General features: G+C 35.4%; 1 protein-coding gene across 4 annotated transcripts in view; it reads left to right on the top strand.

Annotated features, from left to right (window-relative positions):
* DENND1B (DENN domain containing 1B) overlaps nucleotides 1-22,930 on the top strand; it is a 188,316-nt gene that overhangs the window by 116,501 nt on the left and 48,885 nt on the right. For all 4 annotated transcript variants that reach the window (XM_068689753.1, XM_068689754.1, XM_068689752.1 and 1 more), the window contains 3 exons: nucleotides 8,887-8,987; nucleotides 14,195-14,240; nucleotides 15,756-15,857. In XM_068689753.1, coding sequence (XP_068545854.1) covers nucleotides 8,887-8,987; nucleotides 14,195-14,240; nucleotides 15,756-15,857 — 249 coding nt within the window. The remainder of the gene's footprint in view (nucleotides 1-8,886; nucleotides 8,988-14,194; nucleotides 14,241-15,755; nucleotides 15,858-22,930) is intronic.

Here is a 22,930-nt window from a genome sequence, read left to right as displayed (position 1 = left end):
GCTTTGCTCCTTCTGCATCTGACCTGAAATCCAAGATTCTTAAGTTTATTCCAAAATCTGTATGTCCCAAGGCAGTAATATCATCAACTGAAACAGAAAACAACTCTTGGGTTTGTCTATTTCTTGCACTTCATTTAAATCTCTCTGTGGTGTATATGTTGCAGATTGCTGGATAGACTTAGAAAATCAGCCAAGCAGTGCTTTGTGGCCAGGCCAGATCGCTGTGTGGTTTTGGAGTGCAGTGTATGTTAGTGTGAAGCTTGGAAAGACAGAAAGCTCTTTTGTATTTTTTATTTGAGTTCAAAGCTGGCTATTTGTGGAGCTGTTTCTCTGGCGTAAGCTAAAAGGCCAAAACAGTGGAAAAATTGGCTCCATACAAGTTCTCAGGTTGGGGAAAACAATGGTATTAGGTGCTGTCATATATCTTAGTGACAGCATCATGTTGCCTTGTGCTGGGGTTATATTCCCAGTTCTGACTGAACCAAACCATAGCATCCATTTTTTCATTGTACACTGCAGTGTGGTTGCAATTTTATCTAAAAATGTATCTGTGAAGTGTTTGATTCTTTTTAAATAGTACTGTCCCAGTAATGCAAAAATTATAAATTTGAAATTAAATTATTATCTCAAATTCCTTTGAGGTAGTACATATTGGGCAGAAATATGCAAGGGCTAAATGTAGTTCTTGGAAAACAAAAAGTGGGTAGGAATGTGTCATTCATTAACTTGCAAAGCAGCAGTTATTCTGCTGATACTCAGCTCCTGGAAGCATTGTTAGAATTCATTTTGGAATAATAGGTCACATAGATCATTTGAGTAGATGAAGAGTGGTGTCCTTTAATTTTTAAAAGTTCAGGTCTAAGTAGTCTAAGATACCTTGCCTGGAGGTAAGGTAAGGTCAGCTGGACAGGGTGCGTGCTGTGGGTGCAGCTGAGGCCCTGCTAGGACACGGGCCTGCCGCCTGCTTCTAGCAGTGAAGTGAAGGGAGCAGGGAAGGGAGGCATCAAAACTGAGCCAAGCTCAGGAACTGGAAAGCTCTCCCAGTCCAGAAGTTCAGAATATCTGCTGATTGCTGTTGCTACCTGTGTGCAGAATTGTATCACTGGGTTTCATTTCAATGAAAACAAATACTGTAACAGGAAAGCATACAGACTGGCAAACAGACTGATTTACACATTGATTTCAAAATAAAATTTTAAAGTTTATAACTCATTAGCACTTTCACAAAAAGGAACAAATCCAAGATGAAGATACGAGGCAAGAGTTGCTTCTTCTGATTCATGTAATCTTTGGCAATTCAGTAAAAACTGCCAAACCAGAATGCTGTGTAGAGCTGGAGCAGGCCCTGCTGTGGGCATTGACCCTCCAAGAGAGGCCCTTTGTGGTTGGGCTGCGTGGGAATGGGAAGTGAAAGGGTCTGCAGGCTGTTGTGGATGGCAAGAACAGTCTCAATCCCCTAAACAAACAAACAGAAAACTGCAGATGTCATCGTGATTGTGTGAAGTGAAAGCAGTGAAGATGAGTTACTGAAGAGTATTTGAGTGTAATACCAGCCCTCTGGTCTGGTGTGCCATTATGGCAAGGTTTCTCCTTTTTCACTAACTGCTGCTTTATTCCCCCTCCTCCCACGCAAATTCACCAATGGTGAGATGAATTATAACATAGTCAGTGGTTATCTCTAGTCTTGCTTGCAGTAAATAAGTTGTCTGTCAGCTATTCACAAGGAAGCTGTTCCCTGCTGCTTCTTAATTAGTGTATGGCAGAAGAACATACCACGGAGTTACTTCGGGGGAGGAAACATTAATAAAAATTATTTTCCTGGAAACTTTCCTTTCAGAACCAAGAAACATTTGCAGAACTCCCTTATTTTACAGGAGGGTAGCTCTTCCTCCACAGAGACAGAGTCATAATAGAGGAGAAAAGGGGGGGAGTTACAAGATGGTCAGAAAAGAGAGACATAAAGATGTATAGGTTCATGTTCTTCTGTCTGTGTTTTTGTGAGAGACGAGGAGATAAAGCAGTTAGCAAATAAATAAATGACAAAGTAAGAATAAACAAATCATCAAGAATATACAAGATGAAATGAAAGAATGAGGAAACTGAAATTATTCAACATGATGTAAAGAAGCATAATTAGTTATAAGATAAATGAATATCAATAGGAGATATGTTAACCTAATCTGCAATGTGTTAGGAATAAAAACTGACTTGACCAAGTTTCAGATGTTTCATTTTTAACCTAAAAAAAATATTACTAAGAGCCTTTGTGAGATGATGAAATTGCGTAACTGAATCAAGTTAAGTGGCTTTATCTATGCCAAACACACCTGCTTGGGTATATACATACCTCAGATAATCCATAAAAACACATGTAGGTCCTTTGTGTAGGCACAGGATGCCAGTGGTATTTGTCACGGAGTCCTCACCTGTCTACTACCACTTCAATTTTATTTTCTGTTCAGCTTCCATTATTGAGAAGCATGTCATTCCTGGAGCCATAGGCAAGGAACAAACCGTGTCTGAGGTCTTTTCTTTTCCCTTCCAAACTAATGCACAAGAATGATGCCATAATGCTGCTTTGTGAATGAAGAATAGCAAGAAAAGAATGAAATTGATTGCATATGAAGTGCTGTCAAATTCGTGAACAACACTCTTCTTTCTCTTCCCTTTCCTTCCTCCAGAATAAGGACAAAAAAGAAGTGAATTAATATTAAAACAACCAAAAACCAGGATACATGCAGTTTTTTAAATGAATGTTTCTTTTCCATATTTTGGTTTAACAATGGATAAAGTGAAAATTTTCATCTGTGGACTGAAAATACATTTCCCTTTACCTCTCTCCCTTATGTGATTAAGGAGCACTGGGGGCTTCATCTTGCCAACAGGAAGAAAATGCATTATGGCTCATTTAAGGTCTTCCCTTTTTTCTTCTTAGAGGTTATGGGGATGGCAGATGGGAAACTGTTAGCCAGAAGCTAAATTAAAAAAATGCCTGAGAAATGCCTTTGGTTCTCATGGCTTGGATAGTATATTCTGGTCTCTTTTGTTGCTTTTTTTTTTTTTTAATCGGTGACTTCTGTCCTCTTCCAAGGACAGCAGAATAGATGAAGGTGATGATTTAGTCCAACTATTTATTCTTTAAAGCTGGAAAGGGATTTATGCTCTGTTATAAAATGGTCAAAGCAAGGGCTCCCTTCCCAATATTAATTTCCAGCAGTCTTCACCTACCCATTCAAGAAATGGATGAGAAAATGAGTTTTAGCAGATGTTAAGTATCTGTTACAGGTTTGGGGCCTGATTTTGTTCTTGACCAAACAAGATTTAGATACGGAAGTCCCCTGTGACGAAGCTGATAATCTTAGAGTTGTAATAAGGTAGAGGAGAGGCTTCCTTTCACCACTACGGCCATTCCTCTCAGTGGTTTCACAGTAATTCTCATACACTGGGAGTACTGGGATAGCAGCAGTAAGAGCTGGGCAAGGCTGATGGTAGCTACTGGAACAGGGATGGTGACCCTCTACGATTTATTGCTATAGGTACTGCTAAGTAGATGAGTTAATTAAACAGTATCTTTGGCATCTTTCAACATATGTGTGGTCAAGGCAGTGGGAGGCAAGCAGTTCTTTAGCCCAATGGCTCTGTGAGGGAGGAGGGAAGGAGCATACCAGTACCCATTTCTGGACATGGTGTTGACAGAGATTGACAGTGTTTGAGGGGCTTTCAGGAAGTGGTTTTATCACAGTAATTCTTCAGTTACTTACAGTAGATTTTGAAGGGCTGTATGGTATCACAGGTTAATTTTACTTTAGCGTTTTGTCGAACTTCTGCTGCCATTTTTGGCTTTCAGACAAGATTCTGCTAATCAGATTCTGCGTTTCTAGCTTTTGCATTGCGGCATGTGCAAATCTGGTCACCTGTGCTCTGCTTCTCTTTCTACCTTTGGTTACAGAAACTGCTTCAAATAAAATGATTTTTATAGATAGAAAGTAAGCGTCAGGCAAAAGAAAATATCTTATGCAAGATACTGAATAATTGTTTTCATGTTACTCGTTGAAATTTTGTAAATAATAGGTATCAAGTAGACATAATAAGCAAGTCTGCAGAAAATCTTTCTGTTCTGGACATGCTGTAGGGTTCTTAGCAAAAAAAAAGACTACTCATTTTAAAATCTACAGCTGAAAGCTTCATTGCTAAATTGAATACTGAATATTGTGTGCAGCAGATACATGCATCAGAATTATTACAGCTACATGAGAGATGGGAGTGGAGAAGCTGCAGTCTCCGTGTTTCCAGAAGCAGATAAAGCTGCTTTAGTTCAAGGCTTGAACTAACTGTTCAGACTGCTCCTGTTCAGCAGAGTGTAGATTTGGAACAACAGTTGTTCCTGAGTGGCTGCTTACTGCCATAAGATGGAAAGGAGCTCCTTGTGCATTGTTATAGTCTTGCTGCAAGTTCATAGTAATCAATTTTTTTTCACTCAGTAATGAATTTTGCAAACAGACTTTGTAATGTGTTCTTCCACTATTTGGAGAGACAGTATTATCTGCCAGCACATAGTTCTCACATGTTTTTTTCAGGAGAGAAAGATAAAATTATTGTGCTGGAATCACTGCAGAGCTCCAGATAAAACACCGCATGCTTTTCTTGTAGGGTGATGAAAGCTTATATGGTTATGCTGACTAGAGTGTCTGAATAGATCAGAAACAAGCTGAAACTTTGTTGTACTCAATGTCAGTAAATTCATTAACATGGGATTTTTTTTTGTGTGTGTTTTGTTAAAAGTTGTTTCTAAGCTAGCTGAGATCCATTGACTTGAGTTATGTAATTTAAAATCCTTATGTTTAAGACAATTTTTTACCCCCACCTATTTCAACCAATTTTTAAAGCCTTAATTATATTAAATAAAAGTTTTAATCTAGATGAAATTGTTTGAAATGAAGAAAAACTGTCTAAAAAATTGAAAAATATTGGAAACATTAAAAAAATCTGTTCAGTGTTGACAAATGGTTTTCAAGAGACAAAAGCTTTATTTAAAAATTGCCAGCCCGTTTTATTATAGTTTAAAACACAGCATTGCTACGTGTTTTCTTTCCAGTGCAGTGGACTGTTGAAGCGTATCTCAACATCAGTCGCTGCATACTCAAACTGTGTAGTGAGCTATCAAATATGCAGTAACTAGTCCATGCAGAAATGTTCTGCTGCATTCTTAAAAAACATAAGATTTTTTAACAAACCGCAGACTTTGGCAATGTTATGTTTCTGCGAATACCTAAGAATTTAGCAAATTGTATTGGAGAAATGCTTTCTCTTTGTATATGCAAGCTTATCTGATCTCCAGTAGTAGCTGGCATAATAGGTAAGGTTGTACACAGCCTTGAAGATGACCTTATTATTTAAGATAGCAACTATTTGTCTTCAAAAAGAGATTTTTTCTAATCTATGCCATTTCCCTTAAAAATGTGCTTAAAGGTGGATTGTCAACACACAGGCTCCAGACAAATGCCTTTTTCTCTAAGTAGCATAAAGATCTCACCAGTCAGACTTCTCACCACTTGGTCAAGCAACAGATGCTCATTTCTGCACCTTGGAGCTTGTGCTGCGCTGTCTGCCTTTCCCTCTCCTCCTCCAGCTTCCCGCAGGGTGCCTGCTCATGCTCTCGCTGGCTCTGCTCCCAAGTGCAGCTGCTGTCAGACATCCCCTCCCCAAATCTGGTGGTCGCCTTTATAGACCCCTGAGAACCTATGCAAGCAGTTGGGCTCTACCTGCTCTTGCATGCTTTTCAGTTCACTTAAACCGGATACTAAATACTAAATACTTAGGACTTGCAGCACTATTCAGAGATTTTTAGTATTCCCCATTTTCTTCTATTTATAACTGCAAGTAAGTATGACAATTAAAAAGTACGTTATTTAAATAGCTAATGCCTTGGAGAAATGCAGTCACTGTTGAAACACTAAAAAACACAAAAAGAAAATTTACCAGAAAGCGTGAAATATTTTTATATGAAATCTACAATTATCATATCAGTATCTGCTTAAAGGCAGAGTTGGCACGGTATTAAAAATGTCACAGTTTGAAGAGTAGCAGTATTCCTTAGCTGCTTCTGTTACAAGCTGTATACACCAGGAAACTATAAAACATATTAATGTCAAATTAAAATGGTTGGACACCTACCAAAGTAGTGTAAATGGAAATATTTGACAATTAAGTAATCAACTCTTTACCTTAACTCCTAGAAATGCTAAAATTTAATATATATATATATATATATTTAATGTTACATAAATGCCAGTCCGAATGCCATACCAAAATACAGATTCTAAAACAGCAGTTAAGAAAACTTCAAATGTTTTGAATGGACTTACCTGCTTCCTCTGTTAAAATGAGAGCTAAAATATAACGTGGACATATGCATAAGAGAGAAAAATATTTCTTTATGCAAAAAGTATTGTCATGTTAATTCATAATTTATGAATGCCTATTAATAGGAGGAGGAGGATATATACATTGGGGGATCTCCCATATAACTCTGCGCTCAGCTTTATGGCAGTTTGTGATTGAAATACATGCTAATTTTTGTATTGTGGTTTGAAATTTATATACTCTAAAGAGCAGTATGTGGACACACAAATTTCTCAGAATGCTTATGGAATTACTAAAAGACCAAAAGCCATAATACTGAGCTTGATTTGTGCTATCAGTTATAAGAGCTAAACTACAGAGAGAGAGGATATGGAAATAAAACTCATAAATCCCACTGTGTAGAAGAGGGGTAAGTGTTCATTTATTTCATCCCCCAATTCAATTAATTCTTAGTAACAAAACACTAACTATTAAAATAGCCTTTTTTTGTTAAGTCTAAACTGAGAGTAATTGCAGCTGTTTGACGTAAAGCTAGGAAACAAAATGTTAAGCTGAAATGAGCAGTTTAAGTACGGAATTATGATATCCTTGGCTTTCTGTAGCAGAGCTGTCAGGCTCGGGCAGCGCGCTGGTCAATAGTGACATTCTGCGTGTCAGTGAGCAGCCTCTCCTGATGCCTTAACCTGCAGTTCACACATTGCTGAAGCTCCAACTGTCGAACATTCAGGTCCCCTGGTACTACTGCAGCTTCCAGGCTCTCCTGACTGGCTCATGTTTCATTCTTTGGCAATTTGCCCTAATGATATCCCTCAGGAGCTTTCAGACCCTCTTCTTTTCCATATTTAATCGTGTTATATTAATCTGAGTGCTGAGCAAACTATGCCGCACAAATTGTAATTGTCTGTGCTTTCTGTTGCAGTGCTCTTATAATTATTTTTTTCCTTTTTAGTGTAAAAATATATATACAAAATTACAGCATAATTTTTATTTACAAGACAGCCTGGGTGTGAAAGCTTTAACTGCTGATCTGTTCCACCAACAGGGATTTTTTTTTCTTTCTGTAAAATCCATAATATTTTAGCACTTGCTGTATGGATAGGATTTACATTTTATTTTTAGCTCTTCGTTTTGCTGCAATAAAAGTACATGTCCAATAAAGAGCAGTAATAATCAAGTTAACCTCAGATAGTAATTTTGTTGTGATATAAAGCATTAGGACAGACTTGTCTTCTTCCATAAGCTTGGAGTCTTCTGCATGGGGCATTCCCTTTGTGTGTACTGCTATTCACAGACTGAATTAGATGACGGAGGTAAGTAAAGCAGAAGGACAATATAGCATCAATAGCACAAATTGTTCCCTGGGTATGACCTGTTGTGCCCTGAAGAGATTGTGTTAAGCCTTATGGTTGGGTTTCATAAACGCTGTTTTGAACACACTTCTCGTCCCAATAGGTCCAAGTTTGGTTTTTTGTTTTTGTTTTTGGTGGTGGTGGTGTGTTTGATTTGCTTGTTTTTTATTTGTTATTTATTTTTGTGAGGTTTCCAGTGTTTTATGTGCTGGATATAGGCTATCTTGTTTTGAACATGGGTCTTGGTATTTTCTCATTCCACGGGCTCTGTGGCTGCTTAGTAACATAAACAAAATTGAGCAACTCCTAACAGTAACACAGTGTTTGAGAGATCAAATCTGAATTCTCTGTGTATTGCAAATTATTTCGTTCGCTCAAGAACTGAAGAAGACCTAGTTACTAATCAGTTCTGTAGTAGTGCTTTTTCGTTTTATGTTTTAATTTATTTATTTGAAAACAAACCAGCCATGTCCTCATGCCCTTTTTGAGTGGTGAGCAAATTGTAACACTTTTTCTCTTGATCAAGGAGTCTTCATTTTCTGGTGATGTTAGTGCCAGTTTTGTTGCCAGTTTCTGTTTTGGGGAACTGAGAAGAGGGGATGGGCAATTTTGGAAACTTGTAATAAAGTTGTTTTGCTGTCACAGGGAATATTCACTTAGATTTTTTTTTAAAGGTGGTTTGGAAATAAAGATAGTGACAGAAATAGAACTTAATCCTACTCCTGAGTTGAGCGCACTGGCGTGGCTTCATGCAAGACCAAATCAATTCAATTCGTTCTGAACGCTGGAAATGTGGGTCTCTTCCCCTGCCCTTCCTGCTCAGCAGAGCTGGGCTGCAGGGGCACGCTCAAGTTCTGCACGTTTGTGACAATACCTGGGCTTGTTGGCCGTGATAAACATCAACAAGTGCATGCTTATTTTCTTCTTCAGAAGAGTCAGCAGGGCTGACTTTTAACTGACTTGTCCGTCTGACTTTTTGCAGATGTTGTACTTGTATGCATATATCGTTTTTTTTCATAGATGCATTTAAGTAATTAAAAGTAATTCTAACGGTATAATAGGCAGTTTGGGGATGTTAAGGTTCTGACATGTCTAAAAGTTAATTTAAGATTCTGTATTTTTATTTTTCATATTACTTTTGTTGCCAATTCTGTGTGTGCATTTTTGTTTTTAGTTAACTGCTTGTGTTCATGCGTCAGCTGCATTGTTGTATCCAATGTATTGGCAACACATTTACATCCCAGTGCTTCCTCCACATCTTCTGGACTACTGCTGGTAAGATAACTAACCCGTTATCCTCACTTCTGAGATTTGTACCTGTCTTATAGTTCTAAGTAACTCACGAAAACAGAAGCTACTGATGTGACTGAACGTGCAGGTTCCAGTTTATGAAAGCGCTTAAGTCAATGCTTAAATGATTACGTGAACAGAGATATTTCAGCATGCCTTTATATTGGTTTTGAACTGGTACCTTCAATTACAGTGCTGATTACTATCAACAGAGCATTTAGAATCCTGTTTATAGTAACTGGTCATGTTTTATTGCTATGTTGAGTAATTTAAATGCAAGTGTCTTAAAGTTTTCATTTATTTGATATTTACTTTAAATTGAGGGAGGTGATTCTGGTACAAGCATTCAGAAAATACTGATGGATGTTTCTGAAATCAAGCCTTAATAAACATCTCTGTTTCTCTTAGGTCCAAAGAAAGATTTTATGCTTGTACTTTAGGCCAAGACAGGTTCAGGATTATATCCAACACCTTGCACAAATTGCTTACAATCTTCTTTTGATAATTCCAGATTTTTTTTTATTGTAAGAAGTCTTCTCACAAATACTTCTCCTGATGTGCTTCTGTTCACATGACAGGCTTCATGTTTTTGGTAAATTCTTAAATTGGGAAAGAAATGGTCACTTTTTGAGTCACTTCTGGTCCTTCAAGGGATGCTGTTTCCTTTGTGATGGTCGTTACGTCTTATACCAGGCTAGTTTGAGGAAATTTTCTGTTCCAAATGCCTGGGTTTTACGATTTCAAGCTAATAAAAGATTTACTTTCTTCTACTCATAGTAGTACTGGAGATACCAAATTAACTTCCATTAAGGAACTAATACAGGAGTATCTGTCCCTGGAGGCTTTCTCTCTAAATAGACCCTATGGATCTGTGATGGAGAAATGATCCATTTAAAACATTTTTACAGATCAAGATTTATTATATCTGGTATATATGTAATAGATATGGTATGTCTTCATCTAGGATAGTTCCTATGCTTCATCTGTATATTATTTGTTGTCTTCAAAAATAGCCCTTCTCCCTTTGCTTTCAACAGTGGCGAAGCCTTTCATTTTAATGATAGTTTTCTTCTGGAGAAACTCTGTCCTACTTGTTTTTCCTCCTAGCTTTGATAAAATGCACCAAGATGGGGATATAGCTTGGATGTATTTGTTTAGTTTTCGTATTACTTGAAGTTACTGCCAGAAGCTTTTTATTTTCTTCAGTATCACCCATAAATGCGGTTCTCAGAAGGTAGATCAACACCTTTATTCAAGCTGTACCCTGCAGAGTGCATCCTGAATACTAGAAGATTTTTTATTTCCCCTCCTAAGCACACATAATGTTTTCAGAAATAATAATGTTAGATGCTGTACACAGCTCCTTCTGATGATGATAATACTTGAGATTCTAGGTCATTATGGCATGACCTGAGAATATTCTTTACTCATTAAAAAGAACCATGGAGTTTCTTAAACTTGTGAAACTCATTTATATCCCTTTTTCTCTTTTACTGTATTACAATAGAAGGGGGAAGAAAGTTTCCTTTATTTAGAGATGTTCAAATGGAGACGTAAAAGTTCACAAAAGGAAATGCCCAATTAATGAATTTACCACAGTAACTATAATTCAGACTTTTTTTACTGAAGTTGTCTGCGTTTATGTTTCTCTATCTGATCATGTTGGTTTGAATGGTTCTTTTGTGAGATAAATTGGAATAGTGTAATAAAAGCATACAATACTTTCCTCATGTTTTGATACATTAACAATGAGCAAATGTTTTCCAGTTAGGTATATAATATATCAAATTGGAAAAGCTTGATGAATTTACAGGATCAAAATGTATGTTACTTTACTTCGTGTGCAGTCCTAGAGGATCTTCTAAATTCAAAATGAATGAAATAATTTTCTAAATGTTTTTATATATTTTAATTTTTAATGTATTATTTTGACAGACTGAAGTTATTTTTAAGTGCCTTTTCTTTTTTTTTCTTTTTAATGTAATCTTTTTTTTCTTTTTAATGTAAATTTTCATGTTTAGAAACTAGATTATCTTTGTTTAACTTAAACATTGTTGCGATAGCTCATGTTTACTCTCAGTTGAAATAATACATTCCGAGTTAGTTAAATCGTTAAATAAATATCAAACTGCTAATTCTTTCCTTTAATGTTAGGCATTCTAAGGGAGTATGGATAATTCTAAATAAAGATAAAATGCATCTTAAGTGCATATAAGCACTATATATATTAATATGCATATAAGTGCTTATTAAGTATAGATCCTGATCCTGCAAATTATTTTGCTTTTTAATAACCAAACATGTTTTGTGAGAAATACGCTTTTTAAAATGAGTTTAACTATAAATCTTTAACATTTGGTAAAGATAAATGATACAATTCAATGGGGTTTAGAAATTGATAAATGGGGGTACATTTTCTGGGCTTGAAAATAAGCAAACTACAATGTTGAGCAAAACAGCTATATCTGTATTAAAAAATCATTTAAATTCTTCCAATTTGCTTTGTAACCAAACAGGATCTTGTGGTTCTATCAGGCAACCATATATACAGTCAAGTTTTAGACAACAAAACAAATATTCTTTAACTAATGCAAACCCGCTAGCACTGAGCACCAGTGTGGACCGTAGTGCCTGGATTCTCATGGATGGATCTCCGGATGCCAGGATTTGCTAGGTTATGAATACGTGCAAAGTCCTGTGTGTGAACATCCTGTGTATTGACTTCAGAGCATTTTTTCCTTCGCATAACTTACTTGGCCTTAAATTCTGCTATGAGAACTCCAATGTGAAAATTGGAACAACCATACAAAAAATAAGATAGCAATTCCTTTTTCTAAAGGACAGCAAAATATTAGACAGTGAAAGGACTGCTTATTTTGTTCTAGTAGAAGAGAACACACAGAAATAAGTTTCCTACAATGTATTCTTGAACAGCAGTTTCTCAAAAATACATTTTTCTGAATATTTTTTTAAGAATTGATTTCTTCTGCACATTTCAGCAAGCAAAGAGATTGTTGCTTGTCATTGGTTGCATCCCATTAGGTGGCTTGCTTTCAAGAAAACTTACAGAAATTAAGTCTGAGCATTCTTATAGTAATTATATTTGAATAAAATCATTTTTTTGTAAAGGAAAAAGCTAATTTCACCAAATTTCAGTGTAATTTCTTGGCAAACTAAGTCACTGATATGAGTGTATGACAGTTTTGTCTGTAGATGGTAAAGCATCTGTTCTGCTGCTGCTCTGTTACGAATATAACGCAATTAGAAAATTCAAGTGACGATGGTAGCATGCCTTTTTATGTGATTTGGTCTCTCCTGAATTGGGAAATATGCAAGCCTGTTTTCATGAGAATAGGACAATTATTTTCCAATTAACTTGCATGTTTTGCATAGCATAGTAATTATTTTACGAAATGATGCTGTGGATTAATAACATTTTTGGTAATAACATGAATAAGCAAGAGAAAATCTATATAGCAGCTCCCAGTAGTATCACAGTAAGCAATTTTATGTACATTTTACAGACCTCTGTTGTTAGGGCTTCAGAGTTCAGCAGTAATCAAATTTGTTGTTTGCTGAAAATTATCAAATTGACTTTCCATACATGCAGTTTTTATTTCATGCATTTTCAAGATGTGTTTATCTAATTAGCTTTGTACATTCATTCTGTAAATATTTTAAAATTGGAATGATGTAGCTGTTGCTTTGTTCTATAGAAAAGAGCTACACACTGCCCTTTTTAATGACAGATTTATTAATGGAACAAATCATCAGCTATTACAAGTCAGTACAGGCCTGGTGAAGCTGCTAGAGCAGTGTGCATAAAATACGTAGGTGATATAGCACTTCTTTTCACCATAGTTTCTCCAGTTCATGTTACTTGTAACACCAAGATATTCTGATGTGAAGAACGAGAGGAGGATCTGTTTTGCTCAGTATTCAGCAGAAGAATCCTCTCTGACATGTCAGCCACAGTTGTTCAGATTTGTTTGCTTATACATATTGCCTAGAGTTAGACGTTCTTGAAATTATAGAGTGTTTTTAGGCTAATTCCTCACTGCATATAATGGAGGGACACCCATTTGTTTTTAGATCACAAAGGTATAAGGCCCTAGCCTAGCTGAAGTGGTCATGAGGTACTGAAATTTTTCAACACTGGGCTAAGAATGAGACATGAGAAGATGTAGGGGTCTCCATTTTCCCTTTTTGAATGTCTACATCCCATGCCTTGAAGCCATCAGTGTTTTCAGTCTCAACAAACCTTTGATTTTTGATAATGTAAACATAATGAAAACTTGGTTTGATCTGTCATTTGTTTTTCTTTTTTGTTTTGTTTTAATCAGTACCTTCCTGTTGGACATTGCTAATGTAAGCAAATGGATAATCCATAGTGAGTGTAATTTTTTTCTAAAAATGCCTGCAGCCGTAGGCAGGTGAGAATTGCTGCTTTCCTTCGCGGAGTTGGGGCTGCACTGGTGAGGCCCCAGGAATTGGCCCAGCAAAGCCTCTCCCTGGGCCTCAGGAAGTCAATCTCGAAGCAGTCAGTGCCTCGTTAAGGCTCAGAGATGTGGTCAAACAGATGCAATGTGAGCTGATGTGTTTAACTGTTCATATAAACGATCTTGCCTTCAATTTAGTTTTTAGGCCTTACTTTTATTTAGTTTTTCTCTCTGCTCCCTTAATATTTCATTTCCTGCAGAGTTGCTTGAACCAGTCTGTCCATTGCTCACTTCTCTGGAGGGAATATTTTTAGTAATCTCACAGCACCAAATAGTGTGACGACGATTCTTGGATGCTTTTTTCCTTCCAACACTGGATACTGAATATATTCTTTATCAGTTTAGTGGAATAAAGAGAAGATTATAGAAAACCATGATAAATTAGCCTGACTACTTCACTTTCCTGCTTGCATACTGCAGGAGGTCTCATTCCAGAGTCTGTGTGGATAATTGTTTTATTTTGAGAATATGATGCCTTGTCTTATTCAAATTGGAAATCAGAAATTTATTACACAGTAAAAAAGATATCTTCTTTCAGCTAGTAATAATTTCAAGAGCACCTGTATACAGTTAATACAAGCTTACACAGTGGATGTTAACTAGACACCGTACAAGCCAAGATTTTAAATATGTTTTGGTTTACAAATGGCTGTAGTTAAAAGATAATTTGGTTGTTTTGTCTTTTTTCTTCAGTGCACCAATGCCTTATCTAATTGGCGTCCACTTAAGCTTAATAGAGGTAAGTTTACTGTATACTTCTGAGTCCTGATAAGCATGAGGTGTTTGTGCTCTAATTGATAATTTTAAAGGAAATGCTACAGAAAAAAAAAATTCCTGTTTTTTACAATCAAAATTCCGAAGTTAAGTTTCAGAAGCTTTAAAAAATAAAATTGGCTGTCTTTGAAATACTTTTGAAGTGCTTTATTGAGATATACAAGCTCTACCTTGTGATTTATTTCTATGTCTATTTAATAGCTCAGTTGTAGGATTTTTTGTGCCTTTCTTAGTGGTACAACAACATATCAGATTTTTCCTATAATAGTAATAAAAATTTCTTCTGGGGCCATCATCATTCTGATTTCCTAGCTAACTTGTATTCCTCTCCTTTGAAAATTTGAGTCTATCATTAATCCCATAACATTCATAACTATTCATTTAGAAAACAGTAATTTTTATCAAAAAACAAGAGGTAGCCTTTCCAGATCTAAACATACAACAAAATAATAAATCCCACCTGAGTGCTAAGTAGTAGTAGGGTCATAAAATAAATAAATAAATAAGTAGCTTTGTCTCTCCATAACCGTTTAATGACACGGTTAGGCCTGCATGTGTAGTCTGATTATAATGCAGAAGAGATAATTCATTCAGGAGCTGTGTTTCATACTTCTGCTAAAGCAACTTCTGAGGATGAATTCCCATTTGCTAAACCAATGAAGTAGGTTCTCCCCCAGACTGAGCCCCTAGTACTTTCGTGTTTCCAAAAAAGAGCCTTCTATCACGTATACCTCTTAACTAGGCAGAACCTTCTGTTCTCTCAAACCTAGTTCTTATGATCTATATACATTGATTGTAATATCTTGACTAGGATCCTTTTCTATATTCTGTCAAGAAATAACAAACCTGAAAAGAATTCAGTGATTTCATTTTCAGATGATTCTTTCTGAAATTATTTTCTGGACCATAATAGTGTGTTTTACTGTAGGACCATATAGAAAAGAGTTTTATCTTTTTTTTTTTTTTCCCCTGAAAGGAAGAAATGATGTAGTTCTTACCTGCTAGTCCATTGATGATTGTTTCATCCATTCTTCTTTAATACTTGTAGACATCACATACCTGTAACTTGGATAAATCTACAAATAATTGCTTAGTTTGCTCTACTTTAAATATGATTATATGATTAATAACTGATTTTCACAAATATGAAAGAATAAAATGTTCTTATAAAAACATATACACACACACAGTATGCTTAACTGTTATACGTAATTCTTGGTTTTCAAGAATTAGTTTCTTGAACATGCATGTATTTCAGAGGTTATTAACATAACCTTATGTTTGATGAAAAGGAAGTGTTTTTAAAATCTATTTTGACTCTTCTGTCTAATTCAGATCCTACAAATAAAGCTCAAAATCTTGCCTGTGCTACTATTATCCTTTGTAAAATCAAGATTTTTAATCTAGCCATTATAATAAAAAGGAGGATGCAGGAGAATGCCATAGTAAAATGCTTTTCCACTATTTTTTCCTTCTACAGAGAGTAAAAAATAGGTCGCTGGAGGATGTGGTTTTGCTAAATGTTGACACAAACACTCTAGAAAATCCTTTTAATGACCTGAACAACCTACCTGCTGTAGTGGTGAGTCTTACAGATATTTCTTTCTTTTTTTTTTTTTTTTCTTCCTTCTTAAATGGATGCTTGGATTACTAGTAGCTATTTTTGCCTGTTTTTGCTAACTGCTGTAAAAAGAATAAGGGGGTAAAAAGCAGCAACTATAGACCCCTATATTTGAGATTTTACATTTCTGACAGTTGAGGAGATGTTGAATGGAACATCATATTCCTTATTGTAGAAGTAGGATCATAATTATAAAGCTAGCTGCATTCATTAGGCATAGCTGCTTTAAACGCAAGAGTCTCTTCATCTCATCTTAATCATTATATTACAAAGTAGGCATTTCTGTCTGCCTAGTGGCATGTCTTGCAAAAGAACGAGAGAGTTTTTGAAGGCAAAAAGAAGAAGGGGGCCAATTATCGGCTTCTGCTTCCCTGCCACCTGCCAGCGCTTTCCTTTTAATTAATGATCTGATGGCACTGGTCAATATAATAAGAAATGCTTGTACAGTTGGGGTCAGAAAATTCAGGCTTTGATCTTCTTCAACTTTCTGAAACATTTATTTGTTTTCTCTAAATTATTTCAGTTTTATTTTAATCTCTTCTATCCTGCTGAGGGCTGCGTGAATGAAAACCTATACTGTTTGTCATTTGCTTTGGCAGAGCAAAGACTGCTTACTTAGAATTCTATTTGTAAATTAAACTGCAAACCCAGTTTGTCATAAAAGACATCTGATCCTTTTGAAATGACGAAAACTGTCTTTTGTCTGTAAAGGATGATAAATTAAGTGCCAGTTCTTTCTGGACTTTGATCTTGCAGAGGGTCCCCCCCTCCTTTTTTTTTTTTTTTTTTTCCTATTGCCTATAGGGGAACATGTTCTGTATATCATTTTAAATAGTCGTAAAATTCACTTACCTTGGTTTTCCCAATACAGCTCTAAAAGAATATCAGTGTGAAATCACTGTTCTGATTGTTTAACTATAGATACTCAAGCTATCAGAAATTGTCAGAACAAATAATTTTATATCAAAATGTGAAATCAGAGCTACATTTTCTGAAATTGTGAATCATTAAAACAATCTGTCTTAATCAAAGTGAGGCATTGAACTGAAATACTATGTCTTGTATTGATAATTTGTATGTATATGGAAAAACAGAAATCAAACTCTTGATGATGATATTAATATCAGTCCTCTTTGATTATAATAGTATTAAAACCTAGATTTTTTTTATAGATTGTCTGGTCCGTCTTCCTCTCAATCCATTATCAACTGTAGTTCAGAAATGTGAAAGAAATTTACTTTGATCATATAAAAAATATTCTACTGTTCTGTGATTTTACACTGATCTATGAAAAAGTATATACACATGTACAATAATACTGAGTGTACTCTGAAGTACACATATACAGCTGAAGTAAATAATAACTGAAGTAAAAAAAAATAGGTATTTTCTGGTGTGTTGTTAATTTTAACTGACTTTGCACTAAGTGTAAAAGGTTGAGGTTATAATGTCATGGAGGTACGTACCTCTTGTCAAATAATAGCTAGATGTAGAATTGAGAATTAAGCATCATCTTCACTAGAGTTGTAGCTGGAGGTCCTTTGAACAGTAAAAAAAAAAAAAAAAAAAAAGGATGTTTGTGCAATGAGGGGGACCTCATGTATTTTACAGCTGCATGTCAAAATGATCTCTAAATGAATAGGCTAGCATGAAAAAATAGGGGTGGCAGTTCTTTGTAATTTTAGGAGTATGTTTTTCCCTATGATGTGTAGATATTACTATTATTGATGTTAATGAAAGTTATCTAAGAGTGAGGATTATGCAGTAGACTTAAAATATTCCATTTTATATCTAATATTGAACAAAACAGAACAACTGTGCTTTATGTAAAATATACTTGCAGAACTTGTTTTTACAGTGAAGCTTTTAATTTAAATAGACCCATCTCTTTCTCTACTTCAATCAGTAAATAAAAAAAATACGGAAAACACATAATCTTGTAGTTGGAAAACCTAGAAACAAAAACAGTGTCTGGGTTTTGGCTCATAAAATGACAGCATGCTTGTCCTTCTGCATTCAGCGGGGACAATGCAACTGCTAACATCTGGGTTAAAATGTATAAGATGTAAGGCTGTAGAATCAAAATGGTAAGTTAAACTTAAAGCATTAGAGCAGATGTCAGATGCTTACATACGTGAAATATTTTAGCTTATATAAATAGGACTTGTAAGCATACGTACAAAGGTGGTAAAACTTCTGATGAAAAAATGTAATAAGCAGGAGTACCAATGAAGGGTGTTAAAATAGGATGAAGAACTGAAAATATAAAAGAAGCTCTCATCCCTTTGAAAAATTGATTCCAGATAGATTAACAGCCTAACAAAAGAAATGCAATATTTTTCAAAGACTTCTCTAAAACTGTTTCTTCTGTCTGAAGGAAACTGAGTAAATTCTTTCCTTGATCAGTATGCCTGATGACGTCCTCACTGCATAGGTATTTAATAGTTTACCCATGTATAAGTAATGTGTCTATGAAAATGTTCCCATTGTGAATTTTTTCAAGATAAATTCAAGATTGAAAAACATTACTATATAGCATTATCTAATAAACTGCGTAATAAATTAACTGAGATTTAAAGGCATTTTTAAATCATTCACTTAAGTATTTAAATTATAGTTACAGGCTAGATGACTTTCTATGCATGTGAACTCTATTATTCTGTCAGACTGACCAGTGGTCTTGACTGTGCAAAGGTCAGTGGTCACAGTTGTCCTGAATTACCAGTCCTTTTTTCATGTGGACCCTCTGCTGCGTTGCATGCTGTAATCTTCTTAATGGCTTCATTCCAATATTCACACATAATATTTTAGATTTATTGACTGTTAGAAATACTACCATGCCAGTAGCAGTTCCGCTACTCCTAAGGTATTTAAAATTGGAAAAATAAATCAGTGCAAGACTTTCAGGAATCCTTTGTTTTCTTAGAGGGGGGAAAACCCTCTTTTCCCCTCTCTTCTGACAAGAACACTTGTTTTTAAATTTAATCATTTCACTGTGAATTTGTCTATTATTTTTTAATTAAAAAAATGAAAATAAGTAGCTGCTTCTGTGGGAGTAAATTTCCTAATGCAATAATACATAGATCACCACTTTAATGGAGTAAGACAGTCAAAAAAGAACATTTGTGATGTATATAAATTAGTGTAGACTATAGACGCTTACACAATTATAAACCTTGGGCCTGATTCTGCAATACCTGCTTGCAATTACCTCTGACAAAAGGATCAGTCCTTTTCACAATTTGAACCATTTCAGAAAAATCTTGGAGAACTGAGGTTATCACAGTTATCACATTTAGCGACCAAATCTTACTCAATTCACTGTACACTTTAAGCAGAACTTTTATAAATATGATCTTCAGAAAACAATGGGCTTTATAGCATGTTAGCATCTTCTGTGTTTGTTAAATGTTAACTGTGAAATCTACAGAGCTGTTGAAAGATGCATTGCCTTTATAGCATGTTGTACATATACACTGATACAGGACAGAATTCAAACATTTTTTTGAGTTTTTCTTCTGAGATTCCAAAAGTCAAAAGTATTTTAACAACATAAATTGGGTGATGGAACGTCACTGTTTTAAAGGTAATACTGCGAAATAGGCTGTAATTCATGTTGAAAATTAACCAGCTACTTTACAAAATAATTATTGGGATTTTTTTTGTAATTTTTTTTTACAATACCACTAATCATTGTATTTTCAGAAATAACTAGCAGCATGTAACATTGCAACTAATTATTTTTTTTGCAAAATTTAAATACCATAATTTAGTTAGTTTTTCCATTAGAAGATACCCAAAATATTACTAATATATATTAGAAACTCAAAGCAGGCAGAAATGTTTGCAATGTTATAAAACAGCTATTTATGCTGAATCTCAGACAAGTTGTTTGAGATTCTGTTGAACCTTGATATAATTTTAGAAACTAGACCATCAGATTGAAAAATGCAACTAGTTTTGAAAACATTTGCATTTAGGTAGATAATGAGTATTTTTGATTAGATGCTGGAGGGCTAGCTGAGATGCCTAAATCCTGTGTGTATAGATAATATCAAGTATGTAGAAGCTCTTTCATTAACAACATCGATTTAAATCAACTCAGATTCCATTTTATTGTACGGTCTTGTTTTGTTTCTCTTCTCTGCCACTTACTACTTTTTGCTATTGAGAGTGTGCTTTTACTTTTACAGTGACCTGATCTGATGGGGAACACTGGAAAATAATGTAAAACATAATAACTGTCACTGATATGAGAGAAATACCTGGGTATATTTTTTTTTCAGAGATGCGATAGTTGTTGGGAATCACAGAGCGTGGTTCTGCATTCCTTAGGGCACAAATCTTTTGAATGTTTCTGAGCAGGCTTAAATTTATACCTGTGCTTAAGCTTTTGCAGGAAGAAAGGCTTTGATTAATAGTTACATCATTTTATGATTTTTTTTTTTTTTTTAAACTTTTGTGGGTCCTTCTATTATTCTACTCACATGAATATTGAAGAGGTATTAGTCATGTCTTGTTTCTGATCGGGTAATTGTATTTTGGAAACTTGAAAAGGATATAGGGTGACTATTTTAAAAAATTATGCTTCTTTTTTCAATGCCCGATACAATATGTTTTGACATTTTTCATATACTTTGTATGTATGAAAGCAAAGCCACATGCAAACCACATGACTTCCTAAATCTCCGAAAGACTATTCTATTGATTTAATCCTTCCCAAAGCTCTGATTGCTCTTCATTGGTAGTGTTTAACAGTCCAATGAAGTCACCTTCCTATGACAAGCAGTTGCTAGGAGAAGACAAAAACACTTTGCTCCTAGTGTAAATTAATAATACCATTTCTGAAACAGATCATTAGTGCCTCACAGGAAAAGAAATAAAAGAGTTCTAACCCCTGTTGTTTGTTTGTTTCTAGTTCTGTATTTTTAAACTTTTCAGAAGGCTATTTCTGCTTAAGTCACAGAAAGGGAGAAAAAGAGTCAGGCATTCCTAATCATAAATAGGTAGATGGATTAAAGCATATATAAGGAAAATACTGCAGTAAGGATGCCTCTTGGGTGTTTTTTGGCTGCATGTCAGTACTGTGTATTTTCTTTGAAATTTTAAGAACGATTTATTCTGCCACCATGGCATCACCTAAAGGGGGCTTACACTCCCTTGGCTTTAGGTTCAAGTGATCGTAATCCTGCTGTGCACCAGGTCCTCGTAAGTAGTTCAAAGCACCCATTCTCATATCTGTCCCTACTGTGTTGGCTGCAGTAACTGCTTATCACTCTGGTTAAAGTGTGGAGGCTTTGCAGGCAGCCTACCCAGCCAGGCAGCTTGGCTCTGCTGTCACTCGGTGGTTTGCTAAGCACGTCCGCGTTTGCTGACTTCAGGTTGAAGGAACCCGGGCGGGCAGGCAGGCAGCAAGGGTGTGCTTCAAGGGTGCTTCAGCAGGGGCTCCAGCTCTGGTGACTGGGAAATCAAGGCTGGAGAAACTTTTTGAACTCCAGCACAATCTTTCTGAGGCTAGAAATCACTCCAGGATAGCAGCCTGGGAGTGCAGCTCCTGACCGGGTAGCGTTCCTGCAGGTTTGTGCTGGAACCTCCTGCCTTCAAGCTGACAGTCCATTGGGATTTTTTTAATGTTGTTGAAATAATAATGTACCAGTACTGCAGTAAACTGGGAGATTTTTTTTTGTTTCTGTTGTTCTTTTTAATATATATTTGTCTAAAGCATCCTGATACTGATTTATGGTAGGGTATATAGGGCCCAAGAGAACTGAAAAAAAATCCTTTTCCCTTGCTTTGTCCTGTAATTCTTCTGCTCTACACCTTCTTTTTCACTGTTCTCACTTACCTTCTTTTATCATCTGCCATAATTTCCCCAAACTTTCAGTGCTCAACATAACATCTTTTTTCTTTCAGTTAAAATATATCCACTTCTGCTCTTTGTTCTTTACTAGTTACGTGCATTGTGCCCCTACCTCCAAGAATGACACAGGGAGGAGTGTATCCACTCTTTATCCATCCGTAAGGAAAGACAGTAAATATTGATTATCCTAGAAACAAGTGATTGCAGCCAAGTTGTGATCCTCCTTTCTCTCTGTTTTATTTTTGCTGTTTCCATTAATACCGATCCACCAGAAGCTTCTTTACCGACACTGTATCACCAACCAGCAGTATGAAGCCTACTCCCTCTTTACATTTGTATATATAAGTAGCGCCTATGCTGGGGTTAGAAGAATCGTCTAAATGTCGATTTAGAGGGAGATCTGATTTTATCACTGTTGAAACTGAGAAACCGAAACTCAATTGTAATGTGTTGCTGTAAAATGATTTCAGGTGAAGAGGACATTTGTTCCTCTTTTGTTTGAGTGTCCCTGTGGCTGAATGATAAGAAAGGTCATGTGTTTCCAATTCATTGTGGGACTGTATGAGGAAGCAATTACTTTTCACTTAATTTGAAAACAGTCCTAAAAAATACTGGTAGTCAGCTTCTGACCAACACAACATATAAGCCCATGATTACCTTAGATCTAGAACATTACCATTACTAATATGAAGTAGCTTAAATTCAAGATAAGTATCCACATGCTTTTAGAAGTATTTTTCAAATTTTTCAAATCTCATTTGATCATGTCACACCATTTGACATATGTCTTCAGGAAATACATGACCTGTTAGCTTAAAGGATTTTCAAATACATTTTGCAAGTTAAATTTCAGAGTTCTAGTTGTTATTACATTTTTGAACAGATAGCATTGAACAATTTTTCTGCTTTAAAGAAAAAACAATGATCCCTTTTTTAAAAAAAAGCTACTAAATTCTAAAAATCACTTCATAAAAATTATTTAATGTAAATATACCAGTTATATTTTCAAATAGAATATGCACAAGATTTTTTGTTTGTTTGTTTGTTTTTTATGAAACAAACTCCTAGTGTAAGATTATTGTCTTTTTTCACATCATTAAATATAATGTAGAAGAGTGTAGATTTGCAAGAAACGTAGAGGGAAAAGGAAATTCTTTCATGTTTAAGCTGCTTT

This window comes from Anas acuta, chromosome 8 (assembly GCF_963932015.1).
Source record: "Anas acuta chromosome 8, bAnaAcu1.1, whole genome shotgun sequence".
Classification (NCBI taxonomy): domain Eukaryota; kingdom Metazoa; phylum Chordata; class Aves; order Anseriformes; family Anatidae; genus Anas; species Anas acuta.
This window is presented reverse-complemented; position numbering and strand designations above follow the sequence as displayed.